General features: G+C 50.9%; 1 protein-coding gene across 1 annotated transcript in view; it reads right to left on the bottom strand.

Annotated features, from left to right (window-relative positions):
- The window catches only part of TGME49_309980 (dynein heavy chain family protein), a gene marked incomplete at both ends in the record, with an annotated part of 44,053 nt that overhangs the window by 2,861 nt on the left and 25,814 nt on the right, over positions 1-15,378 (bottom strand). Inside the window, 20 exons of the mRNA XM_018782600.1 lie at positions 49-387; positions 1,106-1,261; positions 1,571-1,650; positions 2,108-2,376; positions 3,069-3,262; positions 3,478-3,725; positions 4,624-4,846; positions 5,420-5,578; positions 6,038-6,273; positions 6,869-7,076; positions 7,343-7,546; positions 8,152-8,657; positions 9,320-9,614; positions 10,068-10,235; positions 10,784-11,477; positions 11,968-12,206; positions 12,652-12,853; positions 13,294-13,481; positions 14,136-14,417; positions 14,872-15,083. Coding sequence (XP_018635593.1) covers positions 49-387; positions 1,106-1,261; positions 1,571-1,650; positions 2,108-2,376; positions 3,069-3,262; positions 3,478-3,725; positions 4,624-4,846; positions 5,420-5,578; positions 6,038-6,273; positions 6,869-7,076; positions 7,343-7,546; positions 8,152-8,657; positions 9,320-9,614; positions 10,068-10,235; positions 10,784-11,477; positions 11,968-12,206; positions 12,652-12,853; positions 13,294-13,481; positions 14,136-14,417; positions 14,872-15,083 — 5,102 coding nt within the window. The remainder of the gene's footprint in view (positions 1-48; positions 388-1,105; positions 1,262-1,570; positions 1,651-2,107; positions 2,377-3,068; positions 3,263-3,477; positions 3,726-4,623; positions 4,847-5,419; positions 5,579-6,037; positions 6,274-6,868; positions 7,077-7,342; positions 7,547-8,151; positions 8,658-9,319; positions 9,615-10,067; positions 10,236-10,783; positions 11,478-11,967; positions 12,207-12,651; positions 12,854-13,293; positions 13,482-14,135; positions 14,418-14,871; positions 15,084-15,378) is intronic.

A 15,378-nucleotide genomic window follows, 5' to 3' on the forward strand; every position in this document is an offset into this window, starting at 1 on the left:
TTCACATTTGCTTTGCGGCGCGTTAGAAACTCTGCCTGATCTTGCTACCTTGATGTAGTCCCGGTAGGTGGCGAGAGGTCCGGGGACGGGGATGGCATAGTCGAAGCCGGCTTGGCAGAAGGAGAACGGCTGGTAAGAATCAAAGATGAAGTCGCCCATGTATTCTTCCAAGTAAGTAACGAGGACGCGTCTGTCACAGTCATCTGTGACACGGCCTCCGTACATCGCCTCTCCAATGAGATAGCGCAGAGTGCTCCAAGGCAGAGTATCTCCGCTAGCCAGCGACTTGTCTAAATACATCGCGACGAGGCGACGAGAAATTACCAAGTCTGCTTCGTTGAAGTCGTACGCCACATTCCACCCGATTTTCCCGTATTTACGACGCTCCTGAAACTCGCAAAGCCACGCGAAATTGACTGTGAGGACGGAGGCAAAGAGCCAACGCAGCTAGACAACGAGAGAGAACCGAATAACTGAGGACTTCTGGTTACGAAAAGAAGAGCGGTGTGAGGATTCACCGAGACGCATCAACGCATCCATGCAGCACGGCAATGTTCTCGATATCCGAGTGGTTCGCACATCAGTGTCCTGGTTCAGCGACTTCGATTGATCAGAACGAATATCCGTCCCTGATTGCTGACACACACACGGTAACATGTCCATATCTGTCCACCTATTTTTGATATATCTGCCTCTATATACTATCTGTTTACCACTACATATATATACAAAATTGCATTTATGTATATGATTACTCACACCTACATACACATATTTACAGTCGCATATATTGATAAAAAACGCCGTCGCTTCTAGAACCGTGAAGGAGCGGATGTGCGGGGAACCTGAAAAGAGTGCTTTTTCTCTCAGTGTAACCGAAGCAGGGAATGGCGAACTGCATTCATCATCCACCTATCCCCTGTGTGCCTTGTCCAGTACGAAAGACAGACGAGAACGGTGTCTTTATATGCGTGAGGAGACATGTATGGAGACATGCATCTATACGCTTGAGTTTCCATTTCTATCTGAACTTTTCTAGACTGGTATAGGTTTCGCTCTTGGACGTAATTCACAAGAAGCTCAAGACGCGTTTCACTTCTCTAACCTGTACGACGGCGTGGAAGAAAGAGAGAACGTAGACGAGAGAGGGATAGGCAGGATGGGAACTCTCCTGGAGCGCGTCGTCAGTCAAGTTGGCGTACGACCCTTGCAGGTTTGGCCTCAGTCCGTCTGGGGGCTCCGTCACGACTTTCAGAGAGTTCTGAAGAAACCAAAATAGTGTTGGGGAGACGAATTTACATAGAACGAGGTCGATAAGTCGGCCGCAGAACCCTGGAGCTGTAAGGAAGCGGATCAGGCCGAAAACGCCGTTTCCTGAGACAAATCCATTAGTTCTAGGTTCTACACAGACTGTGATGTGTTTGAACCACCTTTCCAGGGGTGTCACGCGCACGCACGCGCAACGTTCGAAAAAATGACTGAGTGTACGTTTTCTTTCTTGAGTAAAGCTTCCGACATAAAAGACCACTGGAAGAGGAAATGGACATCAAACCAAGCACTTGCTCAGCACCTGCAGGATGCTCATGGGGAAATCGTCGATGGGCTGCGTTGTCAGCCAGAGGCGGAAATCCTTGTGAGGCTTCTGAATGCCTGAGCCACCACACAAACAACACAACGACGGCGACAGTTTCAGACTACTCTACTCGAGCATAAACGTACAACATATATATATATATATATATATATATATATATATAAGGTTATGTGGTCGTGTGTCTGTATATATCCATTGACGGAGAGAAACAATGGTTTGAGTCACCTTGTTTCTCCACAGTTTTTCAGGGTTCCTCGGGTGTTCGTTCTTTCATCCCACCTGCGTTTCACCGCGTTTCGTGGTCTTCGAAGTGAGCACATGAGTTGAGCATTACAGCTGGCTCTCTGCCTCGATACTGCTGCATGTCTGCCTTCCCGGTGTCCGCATCAACTACACCGGCGCAAAGTCGACCGCCGCCTCTATCCGATGTGGAAACAGCGAGGTGCGTTCTGAGGCAAAGTGTCAACCTTGAACAGTGCAGAGAGGCATCTCAGGACGCCTCTGCGCGCCCACCTTCGAGGAGCTTGGCGAGAGACTTGAGCCACGATGCAAGCAAGTGACAGTTTTGCAGGAGAACCCAGCAGCCTCGTTGGCACCCTTTTTCGATGTGTTTCTGCGCAAGAGGCGCCATGCCTTGGCCGAGAGCGAGAAACCGAAAATTGTTTCCGACGAAGCCTCGCGCTGCCGCCAACTTGTAGATGTCGCTCTGAGGATCCGCCCCCGGGGAAAGAATCAGTAAAATCGGACAGTGCGCCGAGGACTGCGCGAGTATTTTCGAGTATCTGAGGCGCCAGAAAAAGACAAAAGCCAAGGAACAATCCCAACTGAGAATGAGTCAGCGGCAGAAAGACTGAAAGCCTGGCTGCTGCGCAAGCAGGAGGCGCGACGCGCAGCGGTAATTTCGTGCAGCGTTCGGGTGAGACCCCCCCGCTTGCGCATGAGCTAACGAGAATAGACATTTTTTCAGAAAACCAGAAGGATCCTTGAGAGCGAGAGGCAACGCGAGGAACTTCTGTTCGCGGTCGACTGAGAATGGCAAACATGTGTTGTGGACCCGGGGGTAGGCCGCACGCGAGTCACGCTGCTACAGGAAGATGAGGCGCATGCAGAAAAAGGGAAATCTGTGAATAATGAGGTTGCCGCCAGTGAATCGTAACCGGAGGAGGACTCAAGGACGTACACATCCGATCAGCTAGAAACCAACTCTGCATATATATATATATATATACATATATACATATATATATATATATGCATACATAGAGATTGGTGTATCTCTACGTGCAGGTATGTCCATGCATGTAGAGATCTGAATATAATACAGATGCACATCTATTAAGACAGTTTCAGGCACAGGTACGTACGAAGAACTGTTCCCTCTGCATGTATGTAAGTGCACAGAAGCACCAATATAAAAGCAAATACATAACTATGCATATCTATTGGCATGTGTAGAGAGGAACGTGTGTCGTACTGTAGGCTTGGTGACTGGACGTAGTGCTCGTTCAGTCTCCGGGCAATGAAGTTTTTGAGAGCCGTTGGCACACGGTCTACGCGGAATACGCGAATGAGGAGCAGCTTCTGGAAAGGCGACAGTTTGTTATTCCACTTTTCTTCGGGAAGCGGCATCGACTCGAGGTTCTCCAAGTCGTACCATGTTTTCCACGCCTAGATCCCATGGATAGAAGAATTTGACAAGCAGCAGGACATCCGCTGTGCATGCGTCTGCAGGTATTCCTCTTGAGATCTGTATCTACATGTGCTGCAAAGTGCGGTTTCGAGTTTTCGGCGTCGCCTCCGCGCCGTGGGGGCAGAGTTCTGTTTGCTCTGTCTTTGCCTCCGTGTTGCTTTCTTTCTCTGCTCGGTACTGGCTTTAGCCTGACCTCGGCGGCAGTTAAGATGCTCTCCAGAATCCCCCGAAAAGAGGCGTTTAACTCCTCGAGCCGCTGCAGATCTTTCCAGCCGCTGTCGGGAAGCCAGGCGAGGCGGGCAGGCTTTTCGCGGAGCTGATCAAGCGCAGGATTCCCCATGAAAAAGAATTCCAGTTCTTCTCGATCGAGCGAGCCTTCGCCGTCCATGATCATCGTCGTCATATGGAACGTGTACATCAATTTTTCCTTTTCAAAAAGACCTAGAGCAGCAACAGTGGCGCAGCGTGACGAAGCCAAGAAAACCTTTCCACTCCAAAAAAGAAACGTCGATCGTGGATGCTGTTCAACTCAAGGCCACCCTGGCGCTTGAAGCCGATTTCGACTCTCAGCTTTCGAAAACACTGCAAAGTCAAAGGGGCGCATTCTGCTTTGTCGAAAACACAGCGCTCGCCATGTCGCCGAACGACATCAAAGTTTGATCTCCAACATTTAGCCGTCACGTTACTCTCACCCGAGGCGTATGCCCTGCCGCTGGTTCGCTTCGTCTCGTTATGCTCTATAGATCGCATGGCGGTTCGTACTGAGAGGCCCCACTAACTCGCCGTAGGAAGCGTCGACGTCCCAAGAGCGTGCAGGCATCTCTTTGTCGTCTACTGGTGTGCAAAAAATTGTGTGCACACACACAGGTGTATGTGGATATTTTTATTGTTCACTCGAGGCGCACATGTGCATTTACGTGGTGAGAAAGAAGCATACGCTACGGACGAATGGAAGCCTGCATTCACCTGTAGAAGGACAGCCCATCCTATCAGTCTGTTTATCTATACATAAGCACTCATGTATTTATATATTTATCACACTCTCACTCTATCCCTCTATTTGCCTGTCTATCTTTCGATCTGATTAGGGAATCTCTGCGAAAGATGTATATATATATATATATATATATATACTTATCAGCGTATACCTTGCCTCTGCGTTGTGCAACACCGTGTGTTTTTATATGGATCTGTTGAGTGTCTTAGAAGCGACGCATTCAGGCGCCGGTGTGGCAGCTGCGGCAACGGTTTCTTCTGTGTTCCGTTGGATCGGAAAGCTTTCTTTTGAGTTTTCCTTGAGATACACATATACAGTTGACGAAGCGATGACGCAACGCACCTAGGCAGACGTAATCATAGGAAAGTTGAGTGATTTTCTCGATCACGTTTTTCAAGCGGTTTTCGAGGATCCGGTCCGGGCGGGCCTCGCGTAGCGCAGCTTGGAAAATCGCGAGGTATGAGGCAAGGGAATATTCGAGCATGCTAGAGATATTCCTGAGGCTGCTCATCGCGAAATACATTATCGACCCTCTCTTGGCAACGCTGTAGTATTCTTGGCGAGACTGAAAACAAAGACGGAAGCCAGCCGTTGTTGAAAGACAGTCTCGATATCCCCCGATCTCAAAGATGGTCCAGATCTCTTTTGTCTGCTACGCGTAACGGAGGAATTCCTATTCTCACTCGATTCACGAAGAGAGAAGTCCTCAGACGCAAGGACGGCCAGTTCCACCGTACCGGGAGGAATTTCTCCTAATACAGGCTAACTTCCCGGCTGAAGTTGGATTTCAGCATCCTGGAACAATGAAGCTTTGCAGATCGTCTACGCGTTCTACGAGCAACAATTCGACTACTGTTACATCACCTAAGGGGCGCCAGCGCGACTCCGTTTCGTTGATCTGAAGCAGTGTACGTGCACTGAGCATCGAACAAGGAAAGGCTGAACACTTGTTAAACAACGTTAGGTCTGCGTCTCGGAAAGGGGCGCCGCTGTCCCCTCTCTGCTGCATCTGTCTTCGCTTTCCCTCTCCTCATGAAAATCTTTGTTCCATGCAACGCCTGGGAGTCCTGCCCAAAGAGTGAAGCCGTGGTTCCTTGGAGAATCGAACCTGTTGTGCACTTGATGAAATCGGACTCACCTTCTCAATCTGCGCTGCCGTCTTCTTGGCCTCCTCCAACGTGATGGTGATTTCTGTCGCCTTCGCCTTGGTCGTCTGCAGCGTTTGTATCAAGTCTTGGTTGTCCAGAATGCTCCCCTTAGAGACAGCGAGCTCATGAAGAATGACGTCTTCCAGGTGCTGACGGGGGGTACGACGAACAAAGGGAAACGAGAAAAACGAGCAGGGGCGAATTCAGCGACCAGAAACAGGAACAGGAAAGCAAAAGAAAAAGCTGGCATAACGTTGCACCTATGCAGATATATACACATGCACATACATGTACATATACGTGCATGCATATGTATCTATATACATATATTTATATGTGTATATATACATACATGTTTATATGCAGATATACAAATGTGCAGTTTGATGAAAAGGAGTATATCTGCTTCTTCACAAGACCTGCCGGTGGAGCGCGCTAGCCTGCATCGCCTTTTTTCGCTCGAGCAACTTTCATGCCTGCCTGACGAAAAGCGCGCAGTCTGGGCCTGCCGAGTCACATGCCTTCCATAAAGATAGACATATACAGAGATACAGATATTCGCGAGGATGTGCACAACGCATTTTTGTCGTGTTCGTGGCGAAACGCACTTTCATCATTTGGTGGCAGTCACTCATGTTCTGAACGATTTCTTGTCGCTCTTTCTCCAGTTCGGGAAGCTCGAAGCCGACCACATGGCCCAGAAGCTGCTCCGCCAGTCCTGACATGGTGACTGCGTAGTTGATCACCACTGTTTTGCCCATGGTTTCTGGAGTAAAACGCGGATTAGCTAGTTTCGTTGTCAAATACAAGGAGAATGCGGGGCTGCACTCGATTTCCTTTCCTCCTGAGGCGTCGCAGAAAAAGCACACACACGTCACTTTCGCTGCTGACCCTGTATTCACTCTTCCATCTTGTCCCCCGCCTACACTCTCTGCGGGGTACACGGGTACAGGCGCCAGAGAACTCAGATCTACATCCACTCGCATATGCATACAAACCTATATATATGTATATATATATATATATATATATATGCACATGTAGATGTGTGTCTGGAGCTGCCTATATTATATATATATATATATATATATATATATATATGAAGCGGCACGGTGGCATCTAGAAGACACGCAGTAGATATAGATAGGTATGTACATAACGCAGACGGAATACCAATCGATTTCCGTTTATAGCATATTGACTGTCGCCATTGTCGAACGTTTGTCCGGACGAGAAATGTGCCTTTCACATATCTATGGATTGGTATACATTTGTATCTAGTTCGACGACTGGTCACGTGGCGCAGTGCAGAGTTGTGCATGAATGGCGTCTGTCTGTCGACGTCTCTGTTTCTGCTTCGAGCACTCTGTAGGGTGCCGACTGGGAAGCGACGCGCGTTCTCTGGCACTGTCCGTTGTTCACCACAGTCCCTGTCTTACCAAGGAGCAGCGTTTCCTGCGAGTTCCCCTTTGTCCACGCTTTCTCGAGAAGAGGATCGATGAGCGGGTCGAGGTCGTGTTCCACGTTCTCGAACAGGAACGGTTTGCCATACTGAATCGCTAACTCGAGGAATTTGAGGTAGTCGTCGGAGAACGATTTGATGACGAGGCCATTGGCTTCTTCGTGACGCTTGATCCAGTTCACTGCCTATAGGAGACGAAAGCAAGATGGGAGGTGAAACACTGTTCGGCTGTGCGTGCATGACGAAAAACAGTGAACACAGTGTTGCACAGATACGTATGCGTCTACCTAGATCTCTCTCTCTCGCTGTCGCTCTCCGAATGTCTCTAACGATTAAAAAAAGATAACCTTGAATCGACCACTATTTTTCACGAAAAAAACGGCGGAGGCGCGAAGCAAAGAGCAACGTTTCTGGATCGCCCCTCGATTTCTTCTGCTCCCTCGCTCCTCACCTGCATTTGGGGATCGATGCAGAGAGGCCATCGAGCAGAGCGACTCGTCAAGATCCCATTTTGAATCGACATTTCATCTCCCGGGAGACCCTCGCCATTCCACTGCGCCACTTCCGCGTCGCTGGTCAGCAAAGCTTCCAACTTGAAGTTTCCTGTGCAAGGGATATGGCGTGTCTCGACATCTCGCGTCCACTGTTCGTAGACCTGTGAACAGAAAACCAAGCAACACAAGCGAAGCGCCTTCACCCCACCTGCTTGCTCAAGGCAGCTGCAAGTGGTGGAGTCCTACCTCCGGCGACGCACTCGGCGTCCACATCCGGTTCGCTCCCTTCTTCTGTCCCCACTATCCCTCAGCTGCGTCTTCGAAAGTTGCCGAGTCTCTGTGTCGAGCGAAAGTCGTCTCTTTTACCTTCACTCATGTTTCCTGCGTAGAACACCTGAACCCTCCGCCTACTTCCTCTCGTGCTGCGTCTGTCCGTCCGCAGTTTTCAGGAGTCAATCTGTGATTGAACGTGACTTCTCAGATGCTGGTAGGAGCCGCGCCATCGTCCTGGAGGGCGCGGTGTGAATATCAAGTGGAGTAAGGTCCTGCAACGCTCGTGTAAGTTTCTAGCCTCCCCTCTGCCTACAACTGTAGTGGACGCAACAGCCGTTTGAGCACGAGACTCAAAGTTCTGTTCGACTTCCCTGCGGACGACGCAGTGTCCTTGTGTCTGCGAGTTGAGGTATGAAGACGCGCTGAGTCGCGATCGTCCGTACAGAGTGGCTCTGCTTGTCTCGCTTGTCTTTTTTTGCTCTGCCCGTCTTACCATTTGCTGTCGAAATTCAAAAGTGAAGGGTCCAGCGTAGGCGAGGAACGCTCCACCGACTAAGCAGTTTCCGATGAGATCTTCGCGTTTCTTCCCGCACGTTTGCAGGTCGACAGTCCACCTCTGTCGCTCGGACTCGAGGCCTTCGATGAGCTGACACGCAGCCGTCAGACGCTTCTCCATCAAGGCTGCCTCCGTCTGGATCTCCAGCAGATGAGCCTCTTGATCTTTCTGGTCTCGCTGAAGAGCCGCAATCTGCTCGTTCAGTTGGCCCAGCTCGAGGTGAGTTCTCGCAAGGTCGCGCTCGGCTTGTGCCTTCCGGACGGACAACTCCTCCACCGACTTTCGCTTAGGCTCCACGCTCTTGGCCACGTGATGGTATTCCACCATCGCCTTAACCCAAGTCAACAGCCCGTTCCCTGCCTTGGAAATCTTCGCCATCTTCTCAGATGTGAAACTCTCTGGCTCTTTGTTGAAATACTCCGCAATTTTCTTCACTTGCTTGTCTTCACAGAAACGCAGACCCGCGACCGCGACAGAGAAACACATACAGAGTCGAGACAGAGACGGAACGAGATCGAGGGAGAGGCACACGCGAGAGGGCAAAGTCGCAAGCGACTGAGAAAGAGACAAGGAGGCACAAACGCCCAGAGGCTTACGGAAAGGCACAGAGCAAACGAACAGCCCCATCGTCTCTCGGCCGACCTGCACCGACACGCGCCTCACGCATTGTGAAGAAGACAAGTGCTCAGAAAAAAAAGCATAGGCTAACGTAAAAGTGACCGGCCTTGTCTGCAGATCGCTCTTGTGTTCGATGACGCGCTGCATATTTAAATGTCTCCCCTCGTCTGTCAGAACGCCACACTCGCCGAGGGACAAGAGAAACTCGCAAAAGTCGAGCGCGTCGGCTCAACGCACGAACTTCAGGGGAAAAAAACAGAGAACCAGCCAAACTAGGAGCTAGTACAGGCAAAGGCTGAAACGGCTAGACAAGCCGCCTGTGAACAAAGATGAAAGTCGGAGTGAGAGGAGAGAAAGTAGCAGGTGAATAGATGCCAGAGGCCTGAGTAGGAAATGAACGGTGCTCCAGGTTGGGGCATAGGTCGACAGCGATCGCGAGAGTCTTGGGATGTTCGCCGGACGGCGGAAGCCGTCTTGCGGCACCCACCTGTGATTGTGTCTTTTGGATAATCGATGAGAGATTTGAGAAAGTTGACGTCGTTGAGCATCGCCTTCGCGCCGTTCCAGCCCTCTGTCTCGCTTTCCTTCCCAAGTGGCCTCAAGACGACGACGCACATGCAAACGTACATGACGGGTTTCGGCGGAGTCGCAAAAGCCTTGATTTCGGTGATGTCCTTTTTATCCAGAGTCTCCAAGGCTCGCGCAGCCGCCTCCAACGCAGGAATCGCCGCCGCCAAGGCCTCGTCTGCGGACTGCTTCTCTCGCGCGATGACGACTTGGTCCTGAGAACGAAGCCGCCAAAATGCAGAAACGAGACGCGGAACTCGAAGCCTTCTCAGGATATGTTCACCAGGTTTTCCATCATGTCCACTGGAAGTACACAAACGCTACGTGTCTATCTACCTACCTTCGCGTACACACATCTATACATCTACATACACAAATATACATAAATATATATATATTTATATGTATACAAATATGTGTGTGCGTTTGCATGTGCGTAGATGTGCCGATATTTGCTTGTGTGCGCTTGTATTTGTGTAGATAGGTGGAGTGCCGGAGACGCAGCACCGATGTGAGCTTGCTTTTCATTCAGAAGCATGTACATTTGAATTCACAAAGACATGTGCAGCGAGCAAACGTCAGGAGAGCCCACTTGCACAGCTGACAGTTTTCTGGGACTGTGTGTCTCTCCCGCGTATCCGGTTTTTTCATCCCGTGTCTCTTCCCACCTCGGAGATCTGTTTCGCGGCGGCAGTGGCTTCTTCCTGGCGCTTGCTTGCTTTCGAACTTTTTTCTTCAATGTCGTTGATCAGGTTTTCGACGCTTCTGCGTCTTTCGTCGACGATGACTTTCTTCTCTGCTAACTCCTGATTCATCACTTTCACCGCCTCGGTGGCCTGAAAAGGTAACAGGCAGGGCCACTCGCACACACGCACAACTTCGGAGACGCAAGACGCGCACAGATGCAAATCTAAGTGGATGCATGCAACTCCACATATATATATTTATAGATATGCGTTTCAATCATTTACGGAAAAGCAGAAAATGTGGAAAACGACTATCAAAACAAAGAGGCGTTGATCCCATTCAACCCTCTCCAGGCGAGACTCCCAGAAATCCTGCCTTCCACCCTACTGGTTTCGTATCTTTCAACGCCTTTCAGCGTTTTCATCTCTCGTGTCGTTCTGCCGTCTGGTCCGCTCTTCTCTCTTCCCTCTTAAAAGTCCCCAGATGCTCGGCTTTCCGCCGCTTTCTCAGAATTCCTCTACTTCCCAGGGTCCGAATTGAGCTCCGAGGTCTGCAGCGTCTTCTCTCTTTTCAGCGAGCCATTCGGTCCTCATGCTTCCTTTTTGACCTCCTCCTTTCTCTCTCCTCTTCACTCGTCTTCTGCCTTCTTTTCAGTCATCTTCTTCCCTGCTTCTTGTCTTCTCGCTTGTTTTCTCACGCTGGCCATCTTGGACAGTCCCCCTTCGAGGCGGTCGGCGAGAGTGTCGAGGTCTCTTCTCTTTGCGGCGAGGTTCCCGGCGTAGACGCGGATAAAATCGATGTAGTTCTGCGGAGTTACGAAAATTTTTCTGCCGGCTCTCCTCTCGAACTCGGGCGCGTAGCAGGTGGCCACGCTGAGGTGTGCGTCAACCATGAAGTCTTCGATGTCTTCGCGTGAGTGTTCGGGAAGAGTCTCGTCCCTGAGGAGACTCCGCGCAACTTCCTTGAGAGCCTCGCGAGGCCAGGCCATGAAGTAGTCGATGGTGGTGCAAGCGGTGAAGCCCGAGAAACTGCGGCACCTCGTCCGGAGAGCGTCGCCTGCCGGAGACATCGCCAAGACTACGTGCAGGTTCGCCCTCACCTGAGACATGGCGTAGGTCCACAGGCCGTCCTCGCGAATGCCTTTCTCGGCAGCCTTCTGACGAAGCTTCCCCGTCAGCGTCTCCTTGTCCTCCTCAGCAAACAAGGCAGGAACTGTGCCGATGGTCAGGAGGTTGTTGACGCTCTCGAGGAATCCCTCGTCGACGACGTCCGAGTCCGCAAACAGAAATGTGTGGGGCGTGACGGCCGCACCGCAGATCAGCGAGCGAAGATCTTCTCGGAGCTCTGCCTCCGCGTAGTTCCGCGCGGAACTCAGGCGAAACAGCCTGTACCTGCAAGCGAACACAGAGAGAAACAAAGAGAACCTGGCAAGTGCAGAAGCCGACTCTGAAAGGGGAACTCTGAGGGCACGAGAAACGTCCGGAGGCGCCGCCGACAGACACCGCAAAGGAGAAGAGAAGGAAAGAGGCCGAGAGCGTGATCTCAGACGCGCGAAAAGGCGAGAGAGTCAAAGGAAGAAGATGAAACGGAGAGTGAGGAAGGAAAGAAGAAACCGGAGGGTGGAGAAAGAAAGAGAAGAACAGAATCGATCCAAAAAAGTAAACAGCGTCGACAGAGAGAGTCAACGCGGCGAGCGACAGAAACCGGTTTTAAGAAGACGAAAGAGAGAAGAGACGCAAAAGATCAACTCGGAACTACAAGGGCACATGTACATCCGTAGACACCCCAGATCTCTAGATACACGAACACCAACTTATTGTTTTTTGCATGCGTCTCTGTGTGTAAGAAGCCTCTTGCGGATGTGGCGCTGCTCCCTCGTACCCAGCGATGTGCGTAGCCAGCTGTGTTAGGCTCCTCTTCCCGGAGCCACCAGTGCCGATCAGGAGCGCGTGACCCCGGCCCATTCGAAGAACTCTGTGGATGCGGACGATATGGGATATTGCGTCTTCAAACATGACGTTTTGAAGGCGACAGCTGTTCTCCTCGTTGTAGCTTTCTACGAGCTCTTCCAGCGTTTTCCGTAGAGCTGCTACATCGCTGAGGTCTTCGTACGTTCTCTCCTGAAGACGAGAGGGAAGCACGAGAAAAAACGAAGGCAGAGACTGTGAACTGCACACTGGACGAAGGAGCTTCTGCAGGTAAGTTGGCTGTCGCCATCCCGCCGGCGTCTCCCTCCTTTGGAAGGTCTGAGGCCTCTTTCCTCCCTTCGGACCTTTCCTCTGTTTCGCCGGCACCTTTCCTTTTGTTATGTACGGTCGCTTGCTGTTACAGCTGCTGTCTCTCTCGCTGGGTCTACCGGCGTGTCTCTTGCTCTCGCTTTCTCTATTGGGGTATCTCCCGCTGTCCGTCGTTGCCTCTACCTATGTGCCTCTGTTTCGCTTCCCCTCCCTCTCTCTACCTTCTTTCCTTGCCCTCTCATTACCTCTCGATCTTGCCCTCTCCCTCTCCCTTTCTTGCCCTCTCTCTCCATCTCTCTGTCTCTTTTTTCTCTTTGCAGCTTTTGACCTCTGTGGCGGAGTTGTCGCCTGAAAGATGACGCGTGTCAACGGCTGTTCGGAAGTCGCCCCAGAAGATCGGATTTCTCGCCGCATTCTCCGCCTCGTCTGGAAAACAGTCTCTCAGGATCCTCCCCACAAGCTCCTCGTCGACGATTGTGCGCTCCTCCGCCTCCAACAGCCGGTCCTGAAACACACGGAGACATTCGTGTCTGCAGGGCAGAGACGCAAAACGCAGCAGAGCCCTGTTCCGCGGAACGGTCGGCGCTCCGAACTCTTTCTCGCAGAGATCCGGAAGAAAAACGAACACAGTGGTGCGGTCTACTCTGTCGCGTGGAGGTCTACGTCTTTGCCTACTCTTGCGAGAGCAGAACGGACTAAGCCATACGTCCAGAGAGAGGTAAACCACACAGCGTCTCTCCCTTGTCGAAGAGGAAACAGAAAGCGATTCTCTGGACTCGAGAGACTCTTACAAAGACCTTAGGGGCTCCGGTTGTTTCTTGTTCAGTTCCTCCCTCGGCTTGTTTCTTGTTTCAGCAAGGAAGGTGGTCGAGACTCTTCTTGTTATCCGTCCACGTTCCCTCTCTTTTCCCTCTCACGACTTCTTTTTCTCCTGTTTCGCTCTTCTCTTTCGTCGCTGCCGCAAACTCACCTCCAGAGGCGGACGAGGGATTTGCCATCTCCAACCGCCTCAGGCTTCGCTTGCCAAAGACCCTGGTAAACGCGCGAAAGATCTCTCAGGTTGAAAATGTAGTGAAACTTCGTAGGCGTCCGAGGAAAGTGAGACACCACGCCTTCGTACACCCGAAGGCTGGCCGCCGGCAGAGCCTCCGCCACTTTCTGGAACAGCAAACCGAAGGACAAGGCGCAGAAACTCCCGAGTGTGCGTAGACACGAAAGCGATAGGAAGAAGGAAAGTGAAGAAGAGAGAGACAAAGAAACCGAAGAAGCAGACCACACAAGGTGATGGCAAAGAAAGACGAAGAACAGAGATAGCGTGAAAGCCGACTTCATGAACAGAGGAACGAAGGCAAAGAAAAGCAAGGAACTGATGTACAAGGAAGCAGGCAAAGAACGATGAAGTAACAGGCACGAGGTGGAGTTTGACCTCGAGAGAAAACCTCGTCTGAACGGAGTTTCATCATTCGCGCCGCCTCCGCATTCCTGCCGTCGTTTTGACTGCCATCCTGCCTCCAAGATTCGAACAGAAAGAAGCGCTAACGCGGCCCTCACTTCCTACTTCGGCGAATAGTGAAAACTGACTTGAGCAACCAGCCGCTAGACCTAAGCAGCTGGCCATCGTCAGACTGCATTTCAGCAGCTACAAATGAAAGTATAGCTAAGCATGCACATAGACAGGTAGATATAAGATCGATGTATGGTTGGAGAGAGAGGTCGTCGTTGCAGAAGGCGTGCTTGCATGCAGTTTGAAGCCGCTTCGGAGGGCACCTTTTTCTGGGAGTTCGAGCGCCGGCTCTGGCCGCCTCGGTTTACCTGCACGGTCTCTGGAAAGTCAGAGAATTTGTGAGCTACGATGGAAGAATAGATGCGGTGGACGGACGCCCGAGAAGGGAACGTGATGTAGAAGCAGGAGAAACGAGAGATAACTCGAGGATCGACGCGGTTTGCGCCTGCTCCAGGTGGATTCGTCGCCGCCAAGAAAGAGATATCTTTCAACACAATTTCCTCCAAGTCGCCGCCTCGTTCGTACATGCTCATGCGTTCCATCACAAACTTCAGGAGCGCGAGCGGTTGTTGAGTACCGTACATGTCCACCTGCAGTCAGAGAGAGGCGGAGAGAGACCGAGGCCGAAAGCCGCGAAACGAGAAGAAAGTAAAAAGCGTTTTGTCGGCACGCAGCGACTGCAGATGTCTCTGTTGTTCATATGCAAATGGAATAGCCCAAAGCGGACGCTGTGTCTGCACGATACACGTTTCTGCACTTTTACATCCAGAGAAAGTGGTGGCGACATGGACATTTCTCCCTAAATGTTTACATCAATATATATATATATATATATATATACATATGCACAAACATATATATATATATATATATATATATATGTATATATATATATATGTGACAGTCCTGTGTATACAATAATACATGTCTGTTTGTGTGTATATTTGTATGTGCACACAAATGAAGAATTTTATGGGTGTGACAGGCGTTTCTCTGGTGTGTTGCATTCGCAGTTTGGAGGCTTTGCCCGAGTGCTTCTCTCACCTTGGGCATGCTCAAATCGTCGATGAAAAGTTTGAGCAGTTTCCCAGAAGGTGGTCCGAAGATCCGTCCTGTGCGCTTGTCGACGCTCTCCTCGATGGTGCGCTGGAGGTCGAGAGAGGTCGTGCGGCTGGAGAGGTTGATTTGCACATGCAGATATTTTTGCGTGTCCAGTGAGGCCAACCAGTTCTGGATCTGGACCGACTTGGCAGTTCCTGTGGCCACAGAAAAAGACAGGAGAGAAGGAACTGGAGATCAAGAGACAACTCGCAGGCACACACAGAGAAAGCAGCGCAAACAAGAGCGAACGGAGAAGACGGAGGAGCAGGCGCTGCGAAACGCGATCTACAGGAAGCGCAAGACAACGCTGAAATTGCGGAGAGCGCCAGAACCATGAAGAGCGGAGGCGTGCGAAGAAGAAAGCAGAAAGTCGGGACAGGCAGAAAAAAGAAAGAAACACACGGAAAGTGATCCTTCAGGAAGAACAAGCTGCTCTTTCCACGGTTCTCC

This window comes from Toxoplasma gondii, chromosome XI (genome assembly GCF_000006565.2).
Source record: "Toxoplasma gondii ME49 chromosome XI, whole genome shotgun sequence".
Lineage (NCBI taxonomy): Eukaryota > Apicomplexa > Conoidasida > Eucoccidiorida > Sarcocystidae > Toxoplasma > Toxoplasma gondii.